Genomic DNA, 11,639 nt, shown 5'->3' with positions numbered 1-11,639 from the left:
CAGGTATTTTATTTATAAAATCTCTCTTTTCTCTTGAGGCTCTTAACATTCTTTCTTTGACTTTTGACAATTTAATTATAATAAAATGTAGTATAATTTAATTATTAATATATTAATGTGTCATAGTGAAGCCCTACTTGGGTTCAACCTATTTGGAGTTTTTTGGGCCTCATGGATCTGGATGTCCATTTCCCTCCCCTTCCCAGGTTTGGGAAGTTTCCAGCCATTGTTGCTTTAATATACTTCCTGTCCCTTTCTCTTCCTCTTCTCTTTCTGGAATTCTTATGATATGAATATTGCTTCATATTGTGTCCCATAATTCATTGTGTTCCATAATTCCCATGGCTTTATTCACTCTTTTTCATTCTTTTTGTTTTTTGCTCCTTGATGGGGTAATTTCCAGTGTCTCATTCAGGTAGCTCATTCTTTGGCATGGTTGAGTCTCCTTTTGAAATTATTGAATTCTTCAGTTCAATTATTGTATTTTTCAACTCCTAGAATTTCTAGGGTTTGGTGGGGTTTTGGGTGGGTTTGTTTTGTTTTTATGGTTGCTATTGCCTTGTTAAACTTCTCAATTTTTCATGCATCGTGCTCCTAATTTCATTTATTTTTCTGTGTTTTCCTGTAGTTCACTAAACTTTGTTTCTTCTTCTTCTTCTTCTTCTTTTTTCTTTTTTCTTTTTTTAGATTTTATTTATTTGTCAGAGAGAGCGAGGACACCAGGGGGAGCAGTAGGCAGAGGGAGAAGCAGAATCCCTGCTTAGCAAGGAGCCCAATCTAGGACTCCATCCCAGGACCCTGGGGTCGTGACCTGAGCTGAAGACAGACGCTTAGCTGACTGAGCCACCCAGGTGACCTTCACTAAAGTTTCTTAAGAGGATTATTCTGAATTCTTCATCTGACAGTTCATAGATTTCCATTTCTTTAGGGTAAGTTCTTGAAACTTTTTTTTTTTTTTTTTTAAAGATTTTATTTATTTATTTGACAGAGAGATCACAAGCAGGCAGAGAGGCAGGCAGAGAGAGAGGAGGAAGCAGGCTCCCTGCTGAGCAGAGAGCCCGATGCGGGGCTCGATCCCAAGACCCTGAGATCATGACCTGAGCCGAAGGCAGCGGCTTAACCCACTGAGCCACCCAGGCGCCCCAAGTTCTTGAAACTTTAATTAGTTTCCTTTGGTGGTGTCATATTTACTTGACTTTTTGTGATCCGTGATTCCTTACTTAGTATCAGTGTATTTGAGTAATGGGGCTCCTCTCTCAGACTTTACCGATTTACTTTGGGAGAGATAGTTCTTCACCAGTCTGCCCAGTTGGGGTTTTTGGGTATGTTCGCTGATAATGTCTTTGAATAGAAGAGGCCTACTATTATGGTCTATTTTTGGGTGAGGCAGCTGTTCACGCTCTGAGGATGGGGATGGGAGAGTGTGTCACTGGATGAGAACAGCTGGACAGGACAGCTGGCTCTTGGTTCCCTGCCCAAGTGAGGCTGTAGGATGGGCTCTACAGGCTTGCTAGATGGGCAGGACTGAGAACTATTTCAGTAATAGATGAGGCTATGAATTAATTTCCTTGCCTTAGGGTAGCATGACAGAACCCAAGTCTTATATAGCTTGTTGTTTGGGGGCCCAAATCAGGCTAGAGTGTGCACTGCATTTTGTGGTGAGGTGAAGCCATTGTTTTTCTCTGCAGATGGGAAAGCCATGGGCTGTGCTGTGTTCCACTGTCACTGTATGTGGCCCTGTGGAATGGGCTACAGAGCTTCCTGCCGGCTCTGCTTAGGTTCCCTGGCTGCACACACTGAAGTCTCTCTCCAGTGAGGACCATGGCTACGAATCAGATTCCCTGCCTGGATACAGCAGGAGAAGCAGCTCTAAAGCTGGTACAGCTCTTCATTGATTTTCTTAATTCAAGTCCACCCACACCCCAAACGGGGCCACTGGCTTTGCTCCTCAAACTGTGGGCTCTGCCTGTGTCTAGGCTTGAGTATTGCTGGGTGTTTTGCCAGCCCCTCTGATCAGACGGGGCCAGAAGACACCCTCTACAGCAAGCATGGCCCGGTCTCAGCATCCTTGCCTGCTGGGAAGGGGGCTGGGTTGCACCAGGCTACTTTCAGTTTCCCCAACAAGCCCTCAGGTTGGGCGGAGCCAGGAGCTACCCTCAGCCTTGGCTGTGGATCAGACCCCTGCCTGCCTGGGCACAGCATGGGAACACTGCACCCCATACTGGCTTTGCCCTGCAGGTGATCAGCTCTGCTCAGCTTCTTAGCTTGAGTGCTGCTGGGCCACACAGCTTCCAGGAGTTGTCGCCAGCCCTTCCGGTCAGATGGGGCTGGGAGACACTCCCCAGCAGATAGTGCTGTGACTCAGCTCCTTGCCTGGGCATGGGCAAACGGAGCTCTAGGCCCAGCAAAACTCCATGTCTGAGGATCTGAAACAGACGGATTTGCACCCATCACGTTCCCTGGTCACAATGCACTCCTGACTTGGTTCTGCAGATGAGCAAAACTGCTGGTCGGGATTACCCCTTGGGCATTGCAAGCATGAATTCGGTCTGCTGAGAGGTGTGTGCCGGTTGCTGCAAGCCTCTCCCCGCTTCTCCATCACAGATTCCCGACAGCTGCAGATTCCCCTGGTGTGCGATCAGGGAGGGGCTCCTCCAGAGTGGCCCATAATGCTCAGGGGAGTCCAGTTGTCCCCCTGGGGTTCTCTCTTCCCACTGGAGGAATGAGAGGCTCAGGGGAGACCTCTCTGTGTGGCTGTCTTGGGGGAGGGGCGGTGCAGTCAGCACGTAGTCACTTCCTACACTTCTAATGCAGAAGCTCTTGGTCTCCTTGGGGCAGGGCGCGCTTTGGCCTCAACTGCAATATCTGGGATTCTCAGTGGTGTCTTGATCTTGAATAGTCGCTGGGTGTTCCTATGAGAGGTCATGAAGTCAGGAGCAACCTATGCTGCCATCTTGGTGATGTCACTCCCCAACAGCAGGGTTTTATTTCTGTGGATTTGTTTTTGGCTGAACCCACTGAGGTTTTGTTTATCTAGATTTTAAGTAATCTCTACACCCAGCTTGGGGCTCCGACCTACAACCCTGAGATCAAGAGTTGCATGCTGTACTGACTTGAACTAGGTGAAGCTTTATTTTATTTTATTTAGATTTTATTTTATTTTATTTTGATTTTATTTTTAAAGTAATCTCTACACCCAGCCTGGGGTTCCAATTTATAACCTCAAGAGTCAAATGCTCTACTGACTTGAGCCAGCTGGAGCCCTGAGGCTTTATTTTAGAAAAGGCACTTGAATGGGCTTTTAGTTGGAGGCAAGGGCAAGAGGGGTACCCAGGGTACGGACTACACCCAAGGGTCAGCTGAGGACTGGGGATGGGCCTTAGGTGGGTTTCCTGTTCCCAGTGCTCCCTGCACGGCTCCTTCCCCCAAAGGCTCTAAGGCAGGCACCGGATGGGGGAGACTGGGAGGCACCATAGCGGCTGCTTCTCTTGGACAGGACATCAGACAACTCAGACACCAGCCTCTCATGACGGGTCTTGATCTTCACCGAGCATGGCCTTGAAGGAACTGATGCTGCGGAAGCAGCTGGAGCCCCCACCAGAGCCGAAGCTGGACTAGAAAGAGCATAGGCGGTAGCCAAGGCCAGGGCCCTGGAGTATCTCTTTAATGCACTCCACCTCCCTCCCCCGGCCCCCCATGCTGCTTTGGTGGCCTCCAGGGAAGGCCTCTGGCCTTGGAGGCCCTCCATCTCATCCTGGAGTTGACTGAGGCTGAAGTTCATCTCGGAACTCTCTGTTTTCCAGCTTTTGGGGAGCATCCGCATGATTCCCAGCCAGGGTCTGCAGCTCCCTGTACTGGATCAAGTACACGTTCTCAGCTTCGGCCTGGCTGCAGCTGCAGCTGGTGACCCCCTGGTACTGGGCCTTGACCTTGGCGGTGATGCCGGCTAGGCCAGGGAGGAGCTGATGTGTCCGCCAGGCACTCCCATGTAGGAGAGGCTACTGAAGGTCCCAGGAGGCAGGTAGACATCCTGTAGGACTTCTGGGTCACTGGGAAGGACGTGGTGGAAGCTGGAGTGGAGGCAAGTAGGCTGAACGAGTCCGAGATTGGAGCTGGAAAGCTGCTTCTACATGGGAGACTCTAACAACAGATTTTATTAGCAGGAAGGCTGGCGGGAGCTCAGATCCCTAAGGCCTCTGAAGGGGCAGGATGGGCAGATGATTCCAAAAATTTACACACATGCTGTTGAGTTCACACTTAGGGATTCAGCAATGCACCTTCGGTAAATTGTGTCCCTACAAAATTCTTTTGAGGATCCAAAGAATGGGAAGTGAATTTCCTGTGGAATCTTGTGTGTAATTCACGAAGTGGTGAGTTTCATTTGACTGTGTTTATTGTACACAGGAGTATGCTATGAAAAGCTGAAAGCATACAAGGTAGGTATTAATAAGGAGGCACGATGAAATCGGCAACCAGAAATTGTCTCCATCTGCTTTTTTCTTTTTTTGAGTATTCCTACTCACCTAACTTGCTAAATACTAAATTTTTTAAAAGCCTCCAAAAAACAAAAAATAAAAATAAAAATAAAAGTCTCCAGATTGCAGAATAACTCTTTACATGCTGCTCTAAGCTTATCCTTTTAATTTCATGGCAGTAACACTGTACTAAGGATTAAGAAGTTATAAAATAGCAACCCCCCCCATTAGGAAACACTAATGTTATCTTCTTCTTGTGAAAGATTTTAAGTGATCTCTACATCCAGCACGGGGCTTGAACTCACAACCCTGAGATCAGGAGTGGCGTGCTCTACCAACTGAGCCTGCCAGGGGCCCTACTGTTATCTTCTGATGGAAGAACACTGAAAATAAAAACGGAACACTCAGATCATTTCTCTTTCTTTAACTGTAACTTTATTTGGAGCAGAATTTTCCTTACATAAAGTTAACGTTTTTAAACAACTTAGGACAAACTATTCAAAATGCAATGTTTTATTTCAGAAAGGGCTTGTGTCAGTGGTTTTCTCTCCTCCTCTATTCTCTTCGTGATGACTATTTGCTTTTTAAATAAATATATTCTCAGTTATTCCCTTGTAATCAAATCTGGTGACTACACTGCTATCAGTACAAAGACATCTGAGATCAGAAGACTGTTCGTGTCATTTGAAATTCACATTAGCTCAGTGTCTCTAAGAAATTGGTAATACAGATCGAAGGGATGCTTGCCTCCAGTTTGTCTTCTTAATGGTTTCCATGAGGGTCCTCACAATAAGTTATATAAAATACAGTACTTTGGTTGGAAATTGTAAAAATAATTCTAAAAATTAAGCACATATATTAAACGAAAGCATTGCTACAGTATGCTTTAAATGATATAAAATAATTAGCATGTCAAACATTCTCTTATAAACATATTGCTTTTGGTCATACACTGAGCTGAAACGTACAGCCTGCGTTCTTTTCCTCCTAAATGGCACAAAACAATGGCTTGATGGTAGGGAAACGCTACTTCATGAGCAAAGATGGTGCCTGTGAGCCCCAGTACCACCCTTATTTGTTCTTGGGCATTACCTTGATTGTATTCAACTTTTGATAACGTCAGAAGATGACACAGTGTCAGTTAGATGTATACAGTCCTTTAGCCTATCTATGAGAGGTGTCTAAAATAACTGAAAATCAATTTTCTTCCTCCTTAAATCCTATCATACATGAGCTGGGTGAGTGTTTAGCAATTAATGGAATTTTATTGTAAGATGAACAGTCACACCAAGAGTAGCTTTTATGCCCATGCGGCTTGCCTTGTGGTTGGCACACATACCCCCTGGCACACCACTTATCACTGGACCTTTGGTGTGGAAAGAGAGCCATCCCTGTACCATTTCCCGATGTCCCAAAAAGCTTTCTGATTGGAAATGAGGTATAGTCATGGATAGGTACGGTGAAACTCCTCATTCCTCTTGGTGTCTTATAGTACATCTAATTCCCTACTAACTAAAAGATATACACACCAGGTATCATTTAATTTTTCACGTAACAAAAAATGGTCACGATTCCCTTCTATAGTAAACAGCATGTATACACATTTGCCGTTTACCCTTTACGGGGGTAAAAAAAAGAACTTTCCAGGATTTTGCTGGTTCTTTAGAATTTACATTGTTTTTCAGTCTTCGAGTTTTCTCGACTGCACATCAGCTTCTCGACTTCCACAAGGATAATCGTGTTTGGCTTCCTAAGGGAACTTGTTTACTCATAAAGCAAAAAGTAAGAGGAAGAAAACAGAAATATTTTCTGAATGTGGGCCCAAAAAAGTATTACAGAAACAATTCTATAATGCATAATAACCAGGTGACTGCGTTTTTCCATTTAAAAAAATGTCATGACCTTAACATAAGCTAGAGTGCCAAGAATATGGTTTTCACAATCCATTCGCTTCTCTAAGAGGTATTTACAATTTAAAACCAGCTTTCCAGCAAGCTGGGCAAGGTTACAGATTAACTTACTTTTTATACATAATACAGAAAGGGAACATAAATAGTTATCGCAGTAAAGGACTCATCTCTGAAAACCCATTTTCTGCTGCTTTAGATAATGAGTTGAGAATATAATACAGAAGTGAACTCAGCTTCAATTTGTGCTTACATATACATATTTGTTTTCTGAAGCTTTGCTGCCAGTTTGTTAACAGAAAATATTCCCTATCAAATCCACATCCATTATGTGCTTTTCTCATGGCCCTAGGAATCATAGTGCTTGGTCAAGTACATTTTTGCGCCAGATTCCCCAAAGCGAAAATTACTCCCTGATTTAGATGAGGGCCCTATGGGAGCCCCGGCAATTTGCTCAGGCTCTAACACACTACGAATACATCAAAGCAATCATTTACCCACGGATTGGGTTAAATTGTGTCCAAGTGCTAACATTCTGTTTTATCTGTCATTTTAACCTACAGAAATGATAGACAATTTCACACGGCTCACCCTGCTAGATCTGGGAACCTGGAACCAAATGAGAGTAGCTTGGGGCCTGGGAGAATGTGAGTCAATGCGCTACTGAGCTTGTATTACGTCCACTGGCAGAGACCTTCCCTCCTGCCTTTCAGGTAAACCACAGGCGGGGGCAGATGGGCCTATAGAGATGGATGACGAGTGGACCTTTTTTCTTTTTCTGTCTCCAAACTAGCTTTGTCATTTTCAAAATTGCTGTAAACATTCCTCTCAATGGAATAGCCTCTGTCCAACAAATTAGAGTTCCCACTGTGTGAAGAAACTACACAAGGGTTACGAGTATCAAATGTGGCACGCTACTGACACCACCATCATGGTAGCCGGGATGTCCCAGGTCAGTGGAAACTCGGCCATGAATCCTTCCTGCTCCCCAAAGTGCCCTGAGAATGTGGCTAGGACAGAAGATTCTTCATTGTCTGTTCCTAGCTAGGCCTGGAGAACTGGACCGAATGCAAGAGTTGATCAGTTATTACAATACAAAAATCTTCTGCTGCTTTGAAACTTAGCTTTTTGGTCATGCATCTTGATAGGAATATAAGTTTAATGGACTGTGTTGACCTTTGAGTGAAAGACCCGTTGGCTTGAAAAGCTTCCCTTTTGGGGGTCCTTATACAGTTGGATTTCAAAAATGGAAGAAACATAAAAAAATGGGAGAAAATAGAATGGGATGGCCTATCATGATAAAACCATCTCTCCAACCACCTTGCATATCCTCAACCACCAAAAAGGGTTGTAAAAATTTTAAAAACTATTTACTTGAGTTCTTTCAGCTGCGAAATTCATTGCATAATAGTATTTTTAGAACAGCACAGCGGTGTCACAGAATCAAACCAATAACCTGATATTGAGAAAAGCAGAAGATCATTTATCTAGCGCTGAGGCTGGTCCAAGAAAGCCGATGTACCAGTGTGCCACATTTAAAATTTAACCACTTCACAAATTTCTGCACGCGGTGAGTCAGTAACCCTCTATCATGTAGCCTCCAATTGCACCCCTGCTGCAATACTGCATCAATATTATTACATTTTAAAAAATCTGTATAAAATATTATCTGGAACCCCAAAGGAAAATCAATTAATTTTTAAAAAGTTCGTTACAAAGTTGACCGTATAAAATGCTAGAACATAATCCATATATACAAAATGCTGCTGCTTAAGAAAATAATGGGACCCAGTTTTAGAATAAAATAATTTTGTACAAAAAAAGGGTATTGCATTCAAATCAATATTTAAAAAAAAAACCTTAAAAAGAATATTGAAATGTCTTAGTTCAGAAGAATAACTATAAAGTGTTTGTTTGCTTTCACACCGTCGCCAGTTTCTTGTTGGCAGACAGATGGCCGAGGGAGCGTGTATTGCTTTCCCCCACGCCCAGAAGCTTCTCCGGTCATCGCCGAGACGCGTACTTGGAAACCCAGTCCGTCCGACCGTGCACGGGCTGTGCAGCCGGAGGCCGTGGCATCAGCCCGGGAGTGCTTCTAGGCTGGGTGTGGAAGAAAGGTCGCCCGGGATGAGGTCTCACGGCCTTCAGGGAAGAATAGCCTGCAATTAAAGAGGAAGGTGGGTCGGAATGATACGGGACTCCTGCAAACACAGCAAACAAATGCATCTTGGTGACAAAAATATCGGAAAATGGGAGTTCAAGAGAAGCATTGGTGGGCGACTCACAGTCTTCCGTCTCCCAGTGAAGGACAGCTCCATTCTATTGTGGTCAGGCTAAAGACACAGGCGTCATTCCTGACCCCTCTTTTTTCCCAGCCCACGTGTCGTTGGTCAGCAAATGCCACTGGTTCTCCCTTCCAAATAGACTCAGAATCTGGCCTGGCTCCGCTCTCAGCAGCCGGGCCCGTGATTCCCCGCTGCCAACCATGTTCCCCGCCTCCAGTCCGACGACGAGGAGCACACGAGTCAGGCTGCAGGATGCGAGTCAGATCACCTCACACCTCTGCCCCAGACCCTCCGGTGGCTGCCAGGTCCCTCATACGCAGGGACAGCAGGGACAGCACGCTGACGGCGGCCCCGCCCACGCCACCCCTGCCACCTGCCTCTGGGCTCTTCCGGAACACGCCCACCTCTTCCGACTGGGGCCCAGCGCTAGGAACCCGGGGCTGGGGGGCAGCCTCACCCACACCGCAGGGCTAGCCCGCTCACCTCCTTCACACACCGTCACTCAACAGCTCCTTGGCGGTGAGGTCTTCTTTGGCCACCCTCTTTATTTATTTATTTTTTAAATTATTATTCTTTTTAAATTAACATACAATGTAGTATCTGTTTCAGGGGTACAGGTCTGTGATTCATCAGTTTACACAGCACCCAGCGCTCACCACAACACATACACTCCCCAGTGTCCATCACCCAGCCTCCCCATTCCTCTCATCCCCCAGCAACCCGGTTTGTTTCCTGAGATTGAGTCTCTTCAGGTTTGGCACCCTTTTAAACTTGCACACTCCAACCTCCACATTCCCTATATCTTGCCTACCTCGTTTTTCTCCTCAGCACTGGCGAGCATCTACCCTGCCCTGGTGGGTCCTCCGCTTACAACATGCCTGGCACAAAGCCATGACTTGATAACCATTTGAAGAACTGCTTCAGGAATAACCCCAAATAGGACTCACCCGGAGAAGGGTCTGGAATAGGAGCCAAGTGTACCCTCTGCACAGCAGAACCGACTTCTTTTTTCAGGAAGGACGGGATATAGTTTCCAGTCAGTCCACTAGAACTCGTAGAACCGGAACCAACTGATGCACAAAAGCAAAAGCTCATTACTATGAAGACCCCATGTGCACATAACACAACAGGGTCACACAGGTGTGGAACAATAAAGAACTAGGTGTTTACTTTTAGGGGGGAAATAGGATAAGAACAGTGAATTTCGAGCAGAGCATTCCTCCACACCACACTGTGGAAAGACGGGGGAGAGGGGCAGCAAAGACAGGGCCGCTCCTGTAGCCTGTGCCTGAATGGAGCCCAGATGCTTGGTTCATTCAAGAAAAGGGAAAGGTATGGTTTTCTTTCTTTTTTGGAATAATGGGTTTAGGCCATTCTGAAATCTGCCTTTTCCCCTCCAAAACAGAGAAGAGTTATCCTTCCAGGTCAGTATGTGCAAATCATAGAATCCGGATAAACCATAATCCACAAACCACTCTCTTATGGAACGGCATGCAGGTAGGCGATCTTAACTATTTAGTTATGACAAGTAAGTCTACTTAACTATTTAGTAGTTAACTACTAAATAGTTAAGATCTAACTATTTAGTTATGTCAAGTAAGTCTACGCTAAATACTCTTGCCCGTAATCAGAAAAATTAATGATGTATATTAAATATATTCACTTTTTATGACCCTTTCAGAGTAAGAGTGCTTTAAGGGCTGGAACTGTATGGGGACCCAGTGTTCTAGGAGGTTAATGGGACGCCTTATATGTAGCAGTGATCAATACATATTGGATGGATGAACAGAGATCTATGAGCCTATTAAGACTTCAGGTACACACGGAATGATGACAAATGTTATCATGGGCCATTATACAAATGGAAGTTATATCCGGGGGTCGGGGGGAGAATGTGTGGCAGAGTGACAATGCCTGGGTAAGGAGCTGTGTTGTGCTAGAGGACATTTTGCATTTTTGGTGAATAGGTACACACAAAAAATGAGAGAATCTGAACAGGTTAAGTCACAAAAGGGAAAGAACGTACAGTCCATGAGAGAAGATGCTCCACCTCATTAGTACACAGGACATGCAAGCTTAAGCCACCACAAGAGGCCATCTCACACCCATTAGACCAGCACACAGTTTGCAATTACGACGGTACCAAGTGGCATCAAGGATGCAGCACCACTCCCAGACTCTGCTGGAGAGCAATTGGGCAACATCTGTAAAGTCAAAGATGAGCACACCCTTTAACCTGTTTACATCAACCCCAGAGAAACCTTCACGCAGGTGCGCGACAAGAGGGTACACCCAGGTTCATTTCAGTGCTCCTTCTATAGCAAAGATGGTTCACAACTTCCATGCTCACCAAGGAGAGAAGGATAAATACATTACAGTCCAGTAAAAGTCATAAATTAGGGGGTGATATGGTGTCATAAGTTATATAGGTTTTATAACATACACTCTGATGGGTCTTACACCTCTGCGTAATTCCTAGATCATAACAGAATTACTAAAATGAGTGAAGACCCAGAATTACGTTCGTGTTAATTTTTGAACATGTAAAAAATACTATGTGGTTCATGAATCTTTGAAAAAATGCACAGAAGTAATAAACACCAAATTAGGTAGGGGCTGGGGGGTTAGGAGAGGGGAAAGAGGGAATGGGTAGGAGGACCTAGATGGTGGGCTTCATGTGTACTTGCAAAGTTTGATTCCTTGAGCTGGGGTGGGTACATGGGTATTGATACCTCATTTCCCTCTTTCTTTATTTCTCAAAATAAATAAACGTGTCATGGATAAAGCAGGGAGAAGTGAGGCCCAGATGTTTACCTGGCAATGTGGAAGGGAAGCAATGCATGACAGGGGCTGCCTGAGTGAGGGAAAATGGTGCAGGGAACAGGCCTGCTGGGAATGGGGTTAGCCTGCCTGGAAGGCTTAGGAAATTCCCTTAGTCATTTAAAAGAAGTGGGACTGAGAACAACAACAAA

General features: G+C 45.0%; 1 protein-coding gene across 3 annotated transcripts in view; it reads right to left on the bottom strand.

Annotated features, from left to right (window-relative positions):
* Positions 1 to 4,887: 4,887 nt before the first annotated feature.
* The window catches only part of CILK1 (ciliogenesis associated kinase 1), a 59,895-nt gene continuing 53,143 nt past the window's right edge, over positions 4,888 to 11,639 (bottom strand). For 2 of the 3 annotated variants that reach the window (XM_047732591.1, XM_047732590.1), the window contains 2 exons: positions 9,615 to 9,737; positions 4,888 to 8,541 (listed from right to left, as the gene is read on the bottom strand). In XM_047732591.1, the coding sequence (XP_047588547.1) occupies positions 8,387 to 8,541; positions 9,615 to 9,737 (278 nt within the window). In that variant the 3' untranslated portion in view covers positions 4,888 to 8,386. Of the gene's footprint in view, positions 8,542 to 9,614; positions 9,738 to 10,810; positions 10,872 to 11,639 lie in introns of all 3 variants that reach the window. The other variant, XR_007127986.1, reaches the window with a different exon arrangement.

The sequence above is a fragment of the Lutra lutra genome, chromosome 6 (genome assembly GCF_902655055.1).
Source record: "Lutra lutra chromosome 6, mLutLut1.2, whole genome shotgun sequence".
In the NCBI taxonomy this organism is placed as follows: domain Eukaryota; kingdom Metazoa; phylum Chordata; class Mammalia; order Carnivora; family Mustelidae; genus Lutra; species Lutra lutra.
This window is presented reverse-complemented; position numbering and strand designations above follow the sequence as displayed.